We start from the raw sequence: 19,099 nt of genomic DNA, 5'->3' as shown, positions 1-19,099 counted from the left end.
GATCTTTTTATAATTTTTTTTGTCAAATAACACGACCTGAGTGCAAACTCACACTTAGGGATGCACAATGTTGGATTTTTGCTGATATTCGATATGCCGATATTTACAAATATGTTTAAGCTGATACTGATATTTAAATGTAGTTCAGACCAAAGGCTTCTGTCCTTAAAACATGCTCTTTAAAGTTTAAGTATGAAGAATTTAACAGATTATAGTTCTTAAAACACACTATAAAGTGTGAGGAATGAGGATGAATAAAGAAAAAGACTTAAGCGGACATAGATCTGTTGGCCCTGTCTAAACCTCCACTAAGTTACAGCCACCATTTACAGCTTTTTGAATATATTGGCAGAAATGTTCATATTTGCTGATACCTATAATTAACCTTTTAAGCTAATACAGTGCCTATGAAAAGTATTCATCCTCTTGAATGTTTTTCCCTTTTATTATTTTTATAAATCAATCATTGTCAATATAATTTGGCTTTTTTGACAAAAAAAAACAAAAAAACAAAAAGTCTTCTTTAATTTCAAAGTGAAAACAAATTTCTACAAAGTATTGTCAATTGAACAAAAATATATATCGTAAAATAAGTGACTGAATAATTATTCACCCTCTTTAAAGTGACGGTTCTAATTCAACAGAGGTCCAGCAAATTGGTGCTAGTAGTATCAGGATTAGTGTAATGCGGATCACCTGAGTGCAGTGTATGTGTCTCAAGTGACTATAGTATCAACACATCAGTGTCTGGAAAGTCCAGTCACTGTAAATCAGTATTCCTGGCTACCATTACATCATGAAGACAAAAGAACACTCCAAACAACTCAGAGAAGAGGTTATTGAAAAGTAAAAGTCAGGGCATGGATACACACAAATTTCCCCAAAAATATCCAAGGTACAGAACATCTCCCTGAGTTCAGTTAAATCCATCAAGAAGTGGACAGAATATAGTACGTGTAAATCTGCTTCGATCAGGATGTCCTCACAAACTGAGTGACCGTGCAAGAAGGAGACTAGTGAGAGAGGCACCAAGACACCCATGACTACTCTGAAGGAGTTACAAGCTTCAGCATTGAAATGGAAGAGACTCTGCATACAACAACTGATGCCTGGGTTCTTGTGCTTTGGAGTATGCTGATTCTGTCCCTCTTGCAAATGACATAGTCGTTTTTGGCTCTCTGGTGTTTCTCAAGTCAGGTCTCAAAAGACTTGGGACCTGACTTTAGCTTGGCCAGAAGATTTGAGACTAGATTTGGAAATGACATGTTGCCATCTCAGCTTAGGATAAGACTTACCACATGGGTGCGTGTACGGTGATAGGGCTGAATGACGGGTAAACCCAGGGGTGTCACCCACTCCACAGTGTGGCCAGACTTGGAGATGAGCGTGGCACTTTCCGTCAGCCAATCCTGCAACACAACGGCACCAGCAGAGGTGAAGCGGGGGTACAGACTGGGTAGAAATCTAAACTCAGAAATGTATGCACAGCAAATCAACAATGTAATGTGTAAAATGTGCGTGAAAACAGCGCAATCAAGCTATAATCAGTGAGCAGGAATGGAGTAGTGATTAAAATTGTATGTTTTCATGATAGGAGGATTCAATAACATCAGGATATGAATATAAAGACACCAAGGTGTATTTGGAACAACAATCAGAAAACAGGAACATTTTCTCCCTTGTATTAACAGATGATCTCTACATTTAGGTCTGCTGTTCTGCTTCCTGGAGTGGCAAACAATTGTTGCAAACTTGAAGATGAACAGGTGAGGAGTTGTTGCGCTCTCTAAAAATTGCAAGAGCAACAGCGATGTTTGCATGAGTCTGGCACAGTTTATCTCCAAGAATAGAAGGTCTGTAAAGTCCCACCAGAGCTTCCTCACACATGCAGGAACACAGAGAGCTGTAGTAAAGATAAATATGTCCCAGCAAGTTGAAAAAGCTGTCTGGCCCAAAGCTGCTCCATTTATCATCACATTCACTGTTTTTTCCCCCAGGTACAATAAAATGAAGATAACAGAAAGAGGAGTGAAAGATTAACTAACAAGATAGCTGGAAAGAGTGACTGATCAATCAATATATTGATAAGAGACAGGATGAGAGAGAACATCAGTGCTGACTGAATAACTTGGAATCAAAGAAAGAAGAGAGGTCAGGGATGACAGCGCTGCAGATTGATTAGCTTCCTCCCTCTCAATCATACTTCACTCTCTTCTGCTCAATCTAAGAGGATGTGACCTATTTAAAGGGCACCAACGCACAAACAAACAGACACGCACGCACAAGAGCAGCGGGTCAGCACCGAGGTACGATAAGGAGGGAGATTTTTCATCTCAGACTGGGTCGTCCCCACACCTTCCCAGAGGACACACACACTTGCAGTGGGAGGTGTTTCTATTTGTTCGCCAGACTCCTCTCTGCCTATGGAGATAATGTACAATCCCCTGCCAGCTGCACAGCCTCGATCTATAAATGGAGTCTGTGTGATGAATGGGTGCTGTTGCTGGGGTAATAGTGAAGTAAATAGTCATTAATAAGAAATAAAAAACATCCTAGTAGGTAGTAGTAGCAAGTCAATAACCTGAAATAGGAGTAAACAAGTCTGTCCTGTTTAGTGGAAAAAATGGGTAGAAAAGGAATAGAATAGGAAAGTTGGAGCTATTAAAATTCTATTTTATAATCTGATTATCTCACATTTAGCTATTTATTTGTTATTCTTTTGAAGAGAAATAAAGGATTAAATTCAATATCACAAGAGTTTTTTTGTTAAGAGAATTTTAGTATTTATTTATGCTTTATTTGATATAAGTCTTAGCTAAACTGGGTGAGTTAAATCTACTGTATATCAAATTGCACTTAGACTTGATGGTAATCTTGAAAAGCATATGGGCTGGCCTGATTATATATCTGTAGCAGCATCTGTAGCAGCAAGAACCATCTTACAAAGTTTCTAAAAGAAATGTTTTTTAGCTTGGATGTAGCCGTAGTGCATTTTCTTTATTAAGAAGAGCAAAGAGCCATGCTGAAAGCTGTTTCTGGTGGAATAGATTTCTTTTGCTCTTCTTAGCTCCACTGATAGTTAACAGCGATAGTGACTACCTGTCGAGCTCATGTTACGTAGTTACCTGTTGTCCCCATGAATGTGTGGGGTCCGGGTACTCCAGCCTCCACCCATAGTCCCAAAGACATGCCTGATGGATAAATTGCTGTCTCTAAATTGCCCGTAGATGTGTTGAGATACAGTTGAACACAGCAATGCACACTCAAGAATAGTCATGTGCAAACTGGTCACCAAATGACCATATTTTTATTCCAACCGAACAAATTTAAGTATTTGATTTTTACAGAATGGGCCAAATGTACAATTTCAAACCATTTTTATAAATATTTTTTGTTTTTCAGAAGTCATCTCACGACCCTCTCTCAGTGTCTTGCGACCCCCTGGGGGTCCCAACCCCATAGTTCAAACCAGATTGCATTGTACTTAAAAATTCTGGAGAAGCTACCACAAATGACAGGAAATGCAGGAAAATAGAAATAGCAAGGAAGCAGAGCCAAAAGGTAACACAACATGTCTTATTTTGTACCAATTGCTGAAGGATACACAAATAGTTCCACAGACTGTCTGCCCTTTAGTTAGAATCCATGTCCGTACATATCTTACTTTCAGAGGGTGAAATGACTTACCTGGATCTCTCTGGTCCCTGTGAACATCTCTTTCAAGCCACTGAACACCAAACGGACCAGGTAATGAGATGCATCCCATATATAGTCCTGTAAAAACAAAACATGACACAGCATGTTTTATTATTATTTCACACTGTTACATGTATTTTTCACGCAGTATTTCTACATAAAAACAAAACGGTATAGGGTTTTTTTATATAAAGTGTTTATCCTAAAGAATAAAAAAAGAATACAAATGCTACTGATTTAAGTCTCAGTACTGAATAAGAAGGGTGATTTTCTCATTTATTATGGCGATAAGATCTCCTTGCTAGAAGCTGTCTCATCCCCCATCCATCCCCTCAGTAATCATTCACAATTACACTCCTCCCTAATTCCCTGCTTAAACAATTAGGGATATTATTGCAGAAGTCATTTAACACAATCTTCTGGCAGTGAGATGGTAGATACAGTGACAGCAGGATCATACCAAACCAGTCTATACAGACAATGAGATTAAGTCCAACTATTGTAAGGAACTATACGGCTATGGGGCAGATAATAAGAGCTACAGCACTGTGAGAAGATTAAATGCTTTTATTCTCCTGCAATGGAGTCATTCCACAGAATGGGTGTGCTTATCAAACAACCATTTAAGCTCAACCAATTCTAAGTGCAGGGGGTTTGAGCTAAAAATAGATTCATAATGACTGTGCTCTGGATACTGGGTACACCTATTGTTGGATTACACTCATGGACTCACTAATACAATCTTGCAATATCTTATTTCTCTGCTAAAGGATAATATACAAATAAACACAACTAAAAACAGGTTTAAAGACACTTAATGTCAAGGTCAAGGGTGCTTAAATTCTGAGCAATCAACTGAGCTGGAATCGTATCTAGTCAGTCTCAGCAGTGTGATAAATGTCTTTATGCACATACAAGAGACAAGGGAGCAAAAGAAACGAAAGAGAATACACTACAGTATAGATCATGTACTTCATTAGGAGTCTGCCAATGATTAATGTGTGTGTGGAAATGTATAGCCTGAGAGGAAGGTGTAAGGGGAGCTCCATAAAGAGGAGATCCTGCTCTGAAAGGCCACTCTGTCAAACCACCCTGTTACAACGCTAAAAACAACTCAGCGAGGGAAACCTTCATCCACCATCTTCCACCACTACTGTACCTTAGGGAACTCATCAATCTCCCTCAGTCTTTTCTCTATCTGGAGGCGCCCCCCGTAGCGTGTGACCCCGTACACCACAGTCATCACAGTCTGTTTGACCACCTTCCTGCTGATGAAGCCCTCCAGGACCTGGGCAATCTTCAGACCTTGTTCTGCATCCCGTGCTCGGAACTCTTCCACCTAAATCACATGTGGACAGTAGTCAGATTGTTACACGAAGTACATGAAATACTTTAATGCAAAACACCAATAAGACACTTTATCATTGTTCTGACTCATGTCATTATCTATCTGCTGATGCCAAATATTGTTACTTTAATCAGAGAAAAATAAAGTGCCTCAAATCAATTTTCCTGCTAATTTGACTCATCACTTAATGACTCCTCACAGTGACATTGATGAAATGAATAAGAGTAAAGTGAACAGACTTCATTTTTTCAAAGAAGATACTGGCAACAAGATAAAAATGAACAAAAATAAGACAGAAGGATAGCATCAAAAAGGGGAGGAGATGACATACGTCAAAAAAGTGAAAATGACAGAAAGTCACAGGAAAAAAATATCACCTTGCACCTAAACCTTTTTAGTGGCATTAAAAGTCCTTTGGTTCATGTGAGGTTGTGACGTATCCATGTTTACTTCTCTTGCAATACATGAAAAATTGCATATTCACTGTGTTTTGATGCCATTGTCATTTTTGTCCATGTATCAAGATTCAAGATATTATTTTAGGCTGTAAAAATATAAAAGAGTTGAAAATTTTGAAAGTAAAGACATAAATATGGCAAAACAAATAAAATGAAAATAGAGACAAAGTAAGTGGTATTAAATGGTGTTAATTTCATTAACTATAAAAAAGACTGCATTGTAAATTCTGCGGTGTTAAAGTTACACTTAAAGAGTTAAATTCAACACTGTATTCAAGCGTATATGGTCCCAACCACAACTGGTGTTTTCTTTCCCTGGTGGTAAAATTTTAGAGTTGAATTAGGTATAAATTGAGTTAAAAACTAACACTTGCTCACACTGTGCTTTTAAACATAACACTACAGTTTAATAAACTCTGAATTTGTAAAAAATACTCTCCGTAGTGTTAATTACCTAATCAACTCTAAACTGCAAAATCATCAGTGTTAATTCAACTCCTATAGTGTTTAATTTAACAAACTTAACTATGAGTTTATGAGTCAGTTATTGTGGGTTCCAGGTTCTTTACACATTTAAGGGTTCTTTTAACACTAAATTACCATTTCAATTTTAGCTGAGGTGTTTTATTGTTGTATTGAATGTAGAAGTACATTGAAGATTGCAACACATCTTATAGGTCTTTGAGTCTGTCCCATAAATGACATTACCCAATCAAATCCATGAGTCCACATGTAAGAATGGTGCAGACAGATTTGCACATTTTCTTGAGGCACTCATCCACACAGTGACAATTATTGTCTTACACATTTACTTTACCACCACCACACGTGGGAAGTCACTAACTCAGAGAACAACCTTCCTCATGTCGCAAAACTGTGCGTCACTGGAAACTACAACTATGTACCACAAACATGAGCAAAGGAATCCCAACAGCAATCACTGTAAAATAGGCAACATCAGAACACATCTTAAACACAATTAAACACATCTAAACACTCTGCCCAAGGGCATGGTGGGAAAACTCTGCCTTCATATCCCCACATTTGAAATGTCAGTGGGCGAAGCTTAGATCAGTTGACCCTCTCTCCCTACAGAGTTAGATGAATCGACACTGTCAAATAAATTCAACACTGAAGGCCATTTCACTCAGAGTGGAGTTAAAACTATACTCTGGAATGTTTAACAATGAGATATCAACACTTTTTATTGTGGATAAATGTTTATCTACAACCTTCCCTCCAAGGGGAAAACAGGATGAGCGGTTAAAATTCATCTTCAATATTGAAAATTGTGACAAAAAGTAAGTTTAGTTTTCATGATGGAGACTAAACAAGACTGAACTGTTTATGCTGGACTGGTTTAAAATGTCCAAAAGGAATGTCAGTATTCATTTTATTTAGGGTGAATTTAAATATTTATGACGCACTGATATGACACCTTATATTCATATTAATTTTACAGTTCAAATATCAACTAAGTTCAAAGAGAATAAAAGTTTTGAATTAAAGTTATGACAAAATGTAACTACTTTTACTGACTAAAATTGGATTAAAGGTTTTTAAGTTTTTATTACCTAAATCCAGACTAAAACTTTAAAGTGGGAAATTGACAAAAAAAATGACTAAACTAGTGAAGACTTTTCTCTAAAGACTAAGACTACATTTAAATAGCTGCCAAAACTAACACTGTAAAAAATGATCATGAAAAGAGCTATAAAACCCACAGAAAAATGTTTTTATGTTATTATGTTTAATTTTTCTTGTCTGCAACTCTGTTAATTGTTAGGCCGCCTGTGTTGGCCAGGACACTCTTGAAAATGAGATTCTTAATCTCAGTGAGGCTTTCTTGGTTAAATAAATCTAGAAAAAAATAAAAAACATGGTATGGTATGGCATGGTAACATATTGTATCACAAGTTACCTTGTGATTTTTACCTGTCAGCTTCAAACCATGGCATAAGTAACTAAAAGAAATTCAATCAAAATTTTTAAACACCAAGGGGAATTAACCACTTTTTAAAAGATGTTAACCAGAAATGAAGAATCAGCAAGTTCTCACAGGATCTAAAACCAGATTGCACTTAATAAATTCTCAGCTGGAGGGAAAGGTTGTGCTTCACATCAATAGTGTGCTGAGTCTCAGCTCAAAAATCGCTTAAAAAAAAAAAAAAAAGGTAGCACATCTCAAAATCAAAGATATGGATGACAAAACACTAACATTTACTAGTTCATTTGGCTTACATCACAACAAACATAAACTTACACGTTTCCACACAAGGCCTTCATTAGACCGTTTGCTGGATGGAACCTTAAGTTTCCCTTTTAAAACAGATTCGCAAGCAAAACAAGGACTCCAGACCGTGTGTTTCCGTACTGAATATAATCACTGCACTTCTCAAAGAAAAGAGGTGGTTAAGCGACACCATCATGTGCTAGAAGCAGAACCATATTTGACGGACATCTAAATCCCAGCCCCTCTTTTCATTCAGAAGAGCACCTACAATTAAAAACCTTGTCACATACAGAAACATCAATGAAAAGAAAAACACATGGCTGACAACACTGAAATGTACAGATGTGGTAATTGTGCTAAGTGCAACAAAACAACAAAACAAAATCATTTAATCACCCCCATACAGGGAGGTGACAAGGCCTTATAAATTGCAAAACCACTCATGTTATCTACATGTTACCATGTTCCTGTGGCTTAGCATGTACTGGACAAACAAAACAAGCCCTCAAACAACGGATATCAGAGCACAAAACAGCTATCCACACAGGTAACATGGAAAATGTAATTGCCAACACTACACCCAACACAACACCCTCCTTGTCTTATGGGATTGAGAAAATCACAACGTCTAATAGAGGAGGTGATATCCTGAAGAGCCTTATCTAGAGAGAAGTGTTTTGGATTCATATTCTCAATACGACAATGACAAATGGACCTGATGATGAATGTTTCTTAGAGTAAGACTATTTCTTAGAGAAATGATTCAGAATAGGTGCAATGTAATGAATAACCCCAGTACTGACTGATTTTGTACTGTTGTTGTGCTGTGGAAGTTAACTTTGTTGTGATTTGTTATCAGCACCTGCAGATTTAGCTATGACAGAGAGGTGATTGGTTCTTGACTAATTGGACACAGCCTCCAGCTGTGTAGTGACTCTGCGCTGGTTAATTGGTTTCGAAAGGGAATCTGTAGATTTAGTCTAACTCTGATGAAGGCCTTTTGCTGAAAGCATGTGAGCCAAAATAAACTAGTGACATGTTTGTGTTTTACCCTCCATAACTTGGATTTTGACATGTGCAGCCATTCTGGAACTTTAAAATCTGACTATTTCTGCCTACAGCATGAATAAACCCATGACTTTAAATGTTATGTTGATCAGATAATATGCCTTGGTTCTCAACATTCTAGCTCTACTAGTTTTAACAGTCTCCAGCTCAATGACAAATGGAACTGTCTCTACTACTGTAGAGATTGTTGTTATGAGTACAAAAAATGTTTTTTTAACTAGGTAGATCATGGTCATCCTGATAGCAAGCATTTGCTATAGTATCTTGTAAAAAAGAAAACGTACTGCTCAGAAGTAAAAATAAAGCAGAGAGTCCTTCAGGAAAGTGCACTCAGCTCTGTCAGCCCTCAGGACTTAATGATAACTACAATAAACTTTCAGTTGTGGACTATTTCAGCATTGCACAAAGGTTTGAGCAAATGCCAGTCCTCCACAATGATTTTTAAATGGATTCAAAATATTCAACTTCACTGCAGCCTGTCTCTTCTGAAATACTGTATGCACACTTGCTCTTTGTTCCTTTTGATATGGCAGGCAATTAACTCTCACTTTAACAGTGGATGTGACAAAATAAGCACTACTGAATTCTGATTTTTAAGTAGGAAACTTCAAAGAAATTATCAATGCCTAGTCTGTCACTGTCTGGGGATATGATGATTCACATGAATATTAAGAACTGAGCAACTGCCAAGAAGCTAAACTCGACCACTTCTTAGGGTTGTTGTGCAACTTCCAGGTCGATGCTGTTCAAAGACGGGAACAAAACCGTGCAAACCAAAAATATCCTGCTGGTGCTGACCTGCTGTGCTACTCCGCTGTACACATCCTGGGGCACATCACAGGGCATGAGGTTGACTGATGTGGCACCGATAACATCTCTACCCAGAGCAGCGTAGTGCTGGAGACCATTACAGGAGCCGTCCTGGAAGAGGGGTGGAGAGAAAGAGAGGGAAGGTTAAAGTGGTGACATGGAGGAGGAAAGAACAGAAAACAGGAAGAGAATTACAGAGACTGAATGGGAGAGCAACACAAAGAAAGGACAGATAATTTATAAAATACTGACAGACAAACTCAAGAGGAGAAAAAGACAAGATACTAGAGTGAAAGTGCAATTACATGGGGGGTGGGGGGGTGTCTGAATAAATCTGCTGGTTCTTGAAAACCTATATTCACATTTTCCTCTGACACAATGGGAATTTTGCTCATAATGCTAGACCATCACACTATCTTAAAGAATCATAATTGTAATGCATCAATAAAAAATTCTGTGGACTGGAATTGGCCTAGAAAAAGACGTGTAAGGCTGTACCCAAGTGACTTTTGATAAACTGTCTAGTAAAAATCCAAAGTAATTGATCCGATCATCATTGGACTTTTAATGGTTTAATATTTTCCAAAAACACAAAAGTAACACTGTAATGCTACATGCTGCCTAAATAGTTTAAATGAGATTGAAGCTCCTGTAAGGAACCTTCAGTTTGGGATGATCTTGGCGTCCCCTGGGAAAAAGTTGTACTTTAACATCTTTGCTGATAGTTGTTCTGTAAATGTTTATTTTTTTTTTAACAGAAATTACACCTTGTAGTCTTTTAAAAAGCAAATCATTGGGTATATATGCTGCCAAAAATGTAGACAATAGCTGTTCTCTTTTAGTAAAATCTGTTCATGTCAGAAGTAACCTGACATGCCAGATAGAGACAGGGGCAACAGCCCATACACAGTGTTTGGAAAGGGCAGGAACCTTTAAAAATAATTCTCTGAGGATGATGTGATGTATGTTCTGTCTGTCTCATTCATTTCATTCAATCAGAGCAACAAAACATACGATGTAGTGGGGGTTCACAGCCCTAGAGAGTAAACCACACAATGTGAGCCCAACCAGGCACCATTTATCAATGTTCACTATCAGTGGAGCCTGTTGGTAAATTAAACTCACGTGAAAGCCAAAGAGCAACATCCTTTCCACAAAGAAATGCTTTCAGAATGGTTCTTTGCTCTTCTTTAGATAAAGAGATGTTGTCCAGTTCTGATAAAACTGCAGCTATAGCTACATTGGAGCTGATCTCTTCCCCTGTCACTATTGCTTACTGGCTCACAAACTAAGCCCTATATGTAGCTACTGCCTTGTTCTCCTCAAATGACACTGACTGGTTTATACCTTCTCAGACCAGGCACAAATCCAGATTGAAGCTTGGCAAGATAAATCTGTTGATAACAGACATGGAGTCTAACCAATCCACTGGCTTTGCAAAGTTAATTGGGAACACCTATGGCATGATCTCAGCAGAAACTCCTATTCCATTTCACCAGCCATAATTAGCAATTAGGCGTCTGGATGGGTGATGACCCTACCCCTATAAAAGGGGTTGCCGGTACACTACCAGTAATTAAAGAAAGTCTTCTCGCTACAAGCAGAGGCTCTCTACCCTCTACCCTCTTGTCATTCCTGGAATTAGTTTAGCTGTTCATTGAAAAGACTGGAAACTCAATTTCTTAACACAACTTTGTGTGGACACTTCATTCATGATCTGAACAGTTCTTTGAGAGTGAACCAAAACTAACCTGTCACAAAACAGTGTTTTGAGCTTCTCACTGTTACGGTTGCAAAACTTTTAAGAGCTAGCTGAATGGAGTGGCAACACTCTGAGGCAGAGATACCACACTGAAGCAGAAATAATTCAGGCTAAACTGACCTGTCAGCAATGCTACATTAGCAATACCATAACACACAGCAAAGTGGCAATACTACAGCTGTATCCCACTTGGGAGTCATGAAACCAACTTGGCCCACTGTCTCAAAGCCAAACCAGATTAGCAGTAGCAGTTAGTAGAAGTTATTAGTGGCACAGCTAGCAGGAAACTCTGCCTGCAACCATGGCTGGTGCCTACTAACACAGATGAGAAACTAGGGAGTGAGACTGTCCTTGTAGGATAAGATATCAAAATATCAAGCTGGGACACTCTCCAGATGTACATATGTTAAAAGTACACCAAGGCTGCCCTTAAGTCCATGAATGAGCGTGCACATTGTGGCCACCTCTCCCTCAAACTGCTCTGTCACCATCTGGCTCATCTGACAAACTGTCGAGTCGTGACCAAATCATGGTTTCTACCAAAGAAGGCTTGAGAACCAATGGATCAGGCTGAGCCATTCTCTCCTGAAGCTGAAGCTGGACTGTACTGAAGCTCCACCTTATCAACCTGCTGCCCTTTGGCGGGGCTACAATGCCCCAACCCCCATTGGCAGCTCTGGCAGGAGATAGCGTTTCATCTTCTCTGGTACTAAACATAGGATGTGTGCTAACGCACTGCTAATAAACCTAATATCTAATAGCCTGAAGAGCAAGTTGAGGTGACAAGGTTTCATTGTGATGGGAAGAAGTCGCCAAATATTGAAGACGACTGGAAAACAGCTTCTGCTGACTTTCCCAAATTTCATGGGTGATTAAATAAGGCAAAAGAAACCTTACAGAGAAAAACATCCTACTGCAGGCAGGAATACAAAGGAATGGAAAGCCACTCTCACTGCATCATGCCCCCCTTTGAGTATACGGTGGCCTGCCATTCCAACCTGAAGACACCTCTCATTACCGGGCTTGACACTGCCTCCAAAGTGGACCACGTCCAGTCTAATCTTAATCCAGAAAAAAGATTAACAGCTGCTGCCCTGTCAGTCTGGACTATCAAAACCATCTTCCTCCTGATGGTGGATCAAGCCAAGCTAGAGGTGGAGATGATGGGTTCGCCTGACCCTGCCTAATGGAAGGAGGGGTACTTCACCCATCACAGTCTCTTCTACACAAGGTGTCAGTCAAGCCCAAAGGCAAGGCTATGGGGTTGATGGTTTTGCAGGAGAGAGCCAGCCAGCTAAATCTCACCAATCTGTCCTCTCACAAGGTAAGGGGGAAGAACTGGCAGGGTTGATAACCTGCCTGAAACAGGTGTCTCTGACTCTACCCGCTCCCACTGCTCTGTTCTAAAAGTTCAGTAGAGTTTGGTGTATGGATGACAGGATGTTCCAAACACAGAGACCCTTTCAGCAGGTACAAACTGACTGTGGCCCTGAAACATGTCTCATAAGTACTTCATATTGTCAATCAAAATCAAAGTTCTCCTAAAAGCTTGATCAGGGCAGTTAAAAACAATCAAAAAAGAACTAATCCTTTGTTGCAATACTGTCTGGTCACTCATAGACAATCTGTCCAGTTCATGCACAATTCACAGTGAGGCATTCCCATGCTCCTAGGCCACTTAAGGGGGCCCTTACTCCATGTATAAAGGATCGGCCTGTCAGTCTGCTGACTGTAAAAACGGTGAGCTGGTCAGAGTGCACAAGCTTAGGTAGGATTTTGAGAACACTGAGTAAGGCATGCTGGCTTCAATTTGTCGTAATGCTTCCACAGTAAAGGGGGTAATGCAGTCACAAGCCTCAGGTGAGGCGCCCACTTCCTTCAGGAAGAAATTTCCTTCCTGCTGGAAAAAGGGCGATATATCTCAACCATCCTGAACACAGTTGGAACATTTTTTTTATTCGAGGTATTTCCAGGTTCCAAAGAAACCATCTCCTTTACAGGACTATTAATAGACTCAGCCAAGGACAGAGTGAGACTAACAGCAGAATGGGTGCAGTCCCTCAGAGACCCTTTTTAAAAGGGGCAAATATGTGTCTCTCAAACCTTGTCAAAGGCTGTTAGGGCTGATAGCCTCAGCTCCAGTGGTAGTGCCAATGGGATGCTCACATATGAAAGGCACACTGGGTGGCCTCTTATAGGCTATATCCATGCTGACAGGGCTCTTGCTGGGTGAGTCACCGTGGCCCATGCAACATGTTTTAAGTCTCAGGAGATTTGTGGGCTTTCTGACTCAGGAAGTTCCCATAGGAGTAATATTATGCAAAAAGTGGTACAACAGATGCCTCCCTATCAGGCTGAGGTGTGGGTGGGGATCTGAAGCAGCAAACGGGACCTGGGAGCCTGATGTGTGGCTCATCTGTATATATTACTTGGAATTCTTCACTCTTCATCTGTCCCTGAAATATTTGATCCCTTTTCTAAGGGGACATCATCTGTTTGTAGTGACTTTTATCAACAGACAAGGGGAGCTGAAATCCCTTCTGTAACACAACCTGGCACAGACTGATTGTATGGAGCAGCACACACTTTGTATCTGAAAACAACCCTTGTACCAGGGACACTGAGCAGAGGAGCAGACCTGTCATGGTGGAAGCCCCTTTACCTTATACTGATGACTAATGACCTCACCGAAGGGTTGTGAGTCTGGTCTGGGAGCAGTGCAGGGTTTCTCCTGTGTCAGTCCATTTATCTCCCTTCACAATCAGAATGTGCCACTCGAGATGGACATATTGGCTCATGCTTGGCTTCATGCTGTTTTTTATGCATTTCTCTTGCAAGCTCTTATTTCAACAACCCTAGCAAGGTACACGTGAAGGGCTTATTTATTAATCCAATTGCACCCAACTGGTCAGCAAAGCTTTGGCTAGCAGAGATAGCTACAGGGACACAGGGACCAGCTGTTCCAGATTTAAGGGGAGATATTTTAGTATATTTTGGGTGTTGATCCTGACAAATCAAAAGCTGTTAGAAAAGGGAGCATCTTTGAGTGCCTTGGACAAATTTGTGGGCTGAAATTTTTTGAAAACAGAAGTTTTCCTCCTCCATCTTCAAAATAATCCATGCAACATTTTCAAAAAATCTTTGTCCACATGAAAATGCAAAAATGCTGTTACATGCAGTAAGCACATCCTGCTTACAGTAGCCTGTCCATCACTTTGCTAGCAAAGCAGCTCACTGACAGACATAAACAATGCTCCCGGGGATGCAATTTCTCGCTGTTATTCTGTACTGACCATTTAATTTTCAAAGTTCCTTTCATCAACCTACATTAGCAGTAGGGGTGTAACAGTGTTTGTATTCGTCCCAAATGGTCATGGTTTGGAGCATGTAGTCCCACAATGAGTACATCAAAATATTTATGAAAGGAAAAAAAATGGACAATATTTTACCCACCAATCTAGGTGGTAGTGATGCTCCTGAGTGTTTGCCAACCACTATTTAACAACCAACAAAAAAGAGGAAGAAGCTGGCTCAACAAAACACACAACAAGAAAAGATCACTTGCAGTAAGAGCAGCAAAGCTGGGTGACCCACCAATATCTTCTTCTTCTCCTCATCTCCATTCTGTTTTAAAAAGTCTAAGGATATGAAATCAGTGTGAAACTCCTTATTGGAGCTTTAACAGAGTATTGGTAAAATAACCCTATGTTTATGTCACAAGGCAAAAAGAAACAGTATGATATAATTACTAGAGTAAAGTTGGGAAAAGCCCTGCCATGTATGGATTTGTTTGTTTCATTTTTGGCTCTCAGTTAAATGTCTTCTTTTAACTTTCTTTAGGGTCCAGCTCAGGGTGTTTCATACAAGAGCAACAGTGGTTGTAAATGAAATTGAATTCCTATCAATCTGATGTCCACATGGCAGATTCAGCCAAAAGTAACCAAACTTGTGCAAGTTCAAGGAGACTGAGGAAAAACCTCTCGGCTACTGTCCTGCCACAACAGGACAAGGAAAAGATAAGTACTTTTGCTATAATACTTTTGTAATATGCTTTGTTCCAATGCTTTTATACATTTTTATCTTCTTCCTCAGAGTATGTTTTAAGCCTGGAGTCAGGGTAAAACATCCCAAGTAAACAAAAACTCTGATTATGCCTTCATTAAATTTCCATGACAATTTTTAGGAAAGCCAGCGATTATTCTTGAACCCATCACTGAATTCCTGACATATCGCTGTGCAGTTAGTGAGCAACAAGGTGTAGTAAATAAAAAACCAACCCTCAAACTGCCCTGGAGGGCTTGTCTGTTGCTTTGGTATTTTTAAATTGGCTAAATGTCTGCTATCAGTGAAGGATGGCTGAAGCAGTGGTCTGGTTGGTAAGATTACAGCTAAAGGTTTATGGTGAATAACACAAAATGGCCCCAGATGGCTGGGGAGGTCTTGCCTTGTTAACTTTGATGTTCCCTCTGAAATAGCTCCATAAAATATGACTGAGAGGCAAACCTTATTTTAGAGGGACTATAAACTGAGACTATAATTTGCTGAGAGTGGTGACATATGATTAAAACCTGGAAACTTATAATTTCATAGATCAGTAAATCTGTGCTAACGGTCATATTTATTCATTTCCAGAATGGAATATGTAGTATGCAATTAAAAACCATTAAAAGTCTACATTGCTAGGAGATCTAATGTGAGACTTGTATCACTATGCAACAATTTAAGTAGAGTTCAGTACCTGATGAACAGGGAAATGAGAGATGAACTGTGTTGGATCAGGGAATCTCACAGCGTTGGCAATCTCCATGCAGCAGGCCAGAGCCTGCCAAGGCTCATCTGCATTCATCCACCACTTCTTACCCTGAGAAAGACAAACACGACACGTAATCCTGAATACATAAATGCTGGCTCAAAAGCATTTCCAGTTCTTGTTTTGCCAGACATTTATATCCCTTTAGATTTTCAACTGCATAAACTGCAAGTTCCCTTATTCAGAAAGAAATGGACAATGCTTTACACTTCATATTTCAGTAAATGGAAGCCCCTTTTTCTATCTATGTGCAATGTACTTAGCTGTTTTCTTAAAAGCTACGCAGTTCCAAAAGGAAGTGCAAAATGGATCTATGATTTTTAAGTTTTACTACACAATCAATGAACAGCAAAGAGCAATAAAGAAAAACTAACAGTGAAAGGGTTGTCCGCAGAGTCCAAAATGTCATCCATGATGGTGTTGGCGTACTCCAGACGTCCCTGCATTGAGCTCTTTTTCTTCAGACCTGTTAGATTTACTAAGTGAATCTTTAGCCAGTCCAGGCCCTTTGGACCAAGTTTCTTCCCCTCTGCAAACACAAGGATAGCTCTTGTGACATCACTTCCTAGGTGATTGAAGTACGGGGGACATGGGTATGTACGTCCTCTAAAGTCCATGTTGTGAGGGAACCAGAAGACCTCATCCCTCATATGGTTGGCGATTGAGAGTTTATAGAGGGCATCCATACGCAGGCTGTGCATCTCACTGCATTTCTTTTTGGCCTTGATCACTTCCCTCTTCATGTGAGTTTTCTCGTCTGCAGTGTAAACAGGATCTTTGGGGTTAAAGTAAGGAATTTCCGGGGCCTCTGACATAGGAGGAGGGATGTCGAGCTTTTCGCTGCCTCGATCATTAAAGATGGAGATCATTATATCCAACATGGGTTTGTTGATCCTCCAGGCACAGTTGCCAAGCTGGTTCAGAGAGTCAAGGACTGCATGGAGGTTCTGGCATTTTTCCAGCAACACCTCATGTTGTGTGGCCCCTTCCACTGAGCGCATCAGCTTGGTGGGTGTCAGCAGGTATGTTCCAAATTTGACGGAGGTCCAGGGAATGGGAGGGCAAAGCATTGGCATCACATAAGAGTCGAAGGTTAGCTTGGTTTCCATGGCCTCCTGCTGCATCTGAGTCAGGATGGGGTGGGGTTTGATGAAGCCCACCTGGAGAGTGAAACATCACGTCACATTTTATATCTGTTATATTTCATTAAAAACATAACAATAATACATATCATTAAATAATTGTGGAAACATGATTAAAAATGAGAAGTATAAAGATCCCTATTGTTAGTTCAAATCGCAACCTGTGGCAGACTCCATAAAAACATCCATCCCCTCACGATTATAAAAATCAAGAATTTATCCGTCTTTGAAAAGTTTGCTTAATATCTGAGACACTGTTAGGCCTCAGTTTCATAAAAGAACAAAGGAATGGTTACTTTTTAATTTCATGTAGATTTTTCAGAGCAGAAATTTAACATCCTGTATCTTTAAAGTCATTGTGTTTTGCGCCTGTGGAATTTGTGGTACCTCTCTTAGGGACCTGGACTCTCTGCTACTTTATGCCAAACTGTCATTACTAATCTTGGGGTTAAATAAACAGTAATTTTAAAATCGACTTAACGATTAACTTCTGTTGTTAACTGTGTAAGCAATTCATGCTTTAATTTCATCATGTTTGGACTACTGGAATACACTTTATATCAGAGTTTACCCAGCCTCCCTTGCACATTTACAGATAATCAGAATTTACACTAGACTTTAAGGAGAGACTCAAAAAACGCGAACATACCCCCCATCCTGGCCTCCCGCCAAAGGCTTTCTGTTCATTTGAAAATTTTGTACCAGGCTGTAAACGTGTTTATTTCTGCTATATAAATTGTTATTTCAATACAGTATGTTTGGGACTTTCAGGGCTTTTGCAGCCAGCCTCAAGTGGACATTCAAAAATGTTTTTTTTTTTTTTTTTTTTTTTAAAGAAAGCCCGTTTTGGTAGGGTATTACCAATTGACTTGTCTAAAACCAACCTTGTGACAATATTTATAGGCATGAAGAAAACAAAAGAAAAACTGATGGTGTTTTTTGCTTTTGAATGTCATAAAAAGGCATTAATATTCATTTGTTTGTTTCATAACCAGCTCTTTCAGCTTTTTTTTTGTCAGGGTTGCAGATCAGGGATGATGTTTCCCGTTGTTACAACAAAAATATTGTGTCCTAGTTTAATGCATATTAAGATCATGTATGACTATAAAACAATACAGTAAGCTGACAGAAAAATAAAAAACACCTCTGTGTTGCATGAGTCAAGCTTTCATGCTGTGCTGTAAAATCATTAGGATGCTCCCCTGATGGGCTGACCTCCAAAGACAGAAGAAAAGAGAATAAGAGCAAAATAGAGTAGACAAGAGAAGACAGATATGAAAGGAAAAACACAAGGACAAGATTCTGCAACAGCATAGCCAATTTCTAAAGTGCTTGAAGTCCAGAAGTCCACAATCCCGTCTCTTTGTGCCTCTAACCCCTGACACGGTCGGCTCACCCTCCTGCAGGGTACCACAGTGGTAAATCAGTGAGCCAATTAAAGGAACACTAAAAAGGGATTATCCTGGAACCTATTCATCTTTATAGACTATTCCCTCTGCCAATTCACACAAGGGGGAAATGGTTTTTATAATTCACACTCTTTGCAGCTTCAGACTGGATAGGCGGCTGCACAAGTGTACCAGGTAATAGGCTTTGGAGTGACAGACAGTCTACTTGTCTGAAGTGAAGGTCAACTTTTTAAGGTTCTTACTTTGTTTCTGCTCCACTAAAGCTCTTTCCTTAATAAAGGAAATGTCATCCCTCTGAAAACTTAATGTGAACTTGATTAATCGTTTAATCAAATGCAATTTGAAAAAGTCCCACTATATCAC

At 39.5% G+C, this 19,099-nt stretch overlaps 1 protein-coding gene across 2 annotated transcripts in view; it reads right to left on the bottom strand.

Moving 5' to 3' along the window:
- The window catches only part of polrmt (polymerase (RNA) mitochondrial (DNA directed)), a 78,755-nt gene that overhangs the window by 33,446 nt on the left and 26,210 nt on the right, over positions 1 to 19,099 (bottom strand). For both annotated transcript variants that reach the window (XM_041791976.1, XM_041791977.1), the window contains 6 exons: positions 16,560 to 17,345; positions 16,114 to 16,236; positions 9,602 to 9,724; positions 4,856 to 5,035; positions 3,688 to 3,774; positions 1,296 to 1,409 (listed from right to left, as the gene is read on the bottom strand). In XM_041791976.1, the coding sequence (XP_041647910.1) occupies positions 1,296 to 1,409; positions 3,688 to 3,774; positions 4,856 to 5,035; positions 9,602 to 9,724; positions 16,114 to 16,236; positions 16,560 to 17,345 (1,413 nt within the window). The remainder of the gene's footprint in view (positions 1 to 1,295; positions 1,410 to 3,687; positions 3,775 to 4,855; positions 5,036 to 9,601; positions 9,725 to 16,113; positions 16,237 to 16,559; positions 17,346 to 19,099) is intronic.

Source organism: Cheilinus undulatus, linkage group 7 (genome assembly GCF_018320785.1).
Source record: "Cheilinus undulatus linkage group 7, ASM1832078v1, whole genome shotgun sequence".
Classification (NCBI taxonomy): Eukaryota; Metazoa; Chordata; class Actinopteri; order Labriformes; family Labridae; genus Cheilinus; species Cheilinus undulatus.
The sequence above is the reverse complement of the archived record's forward strand: the minus strand, read 5'-3'. Positions and strand labels throughout refer to the sequence as shown.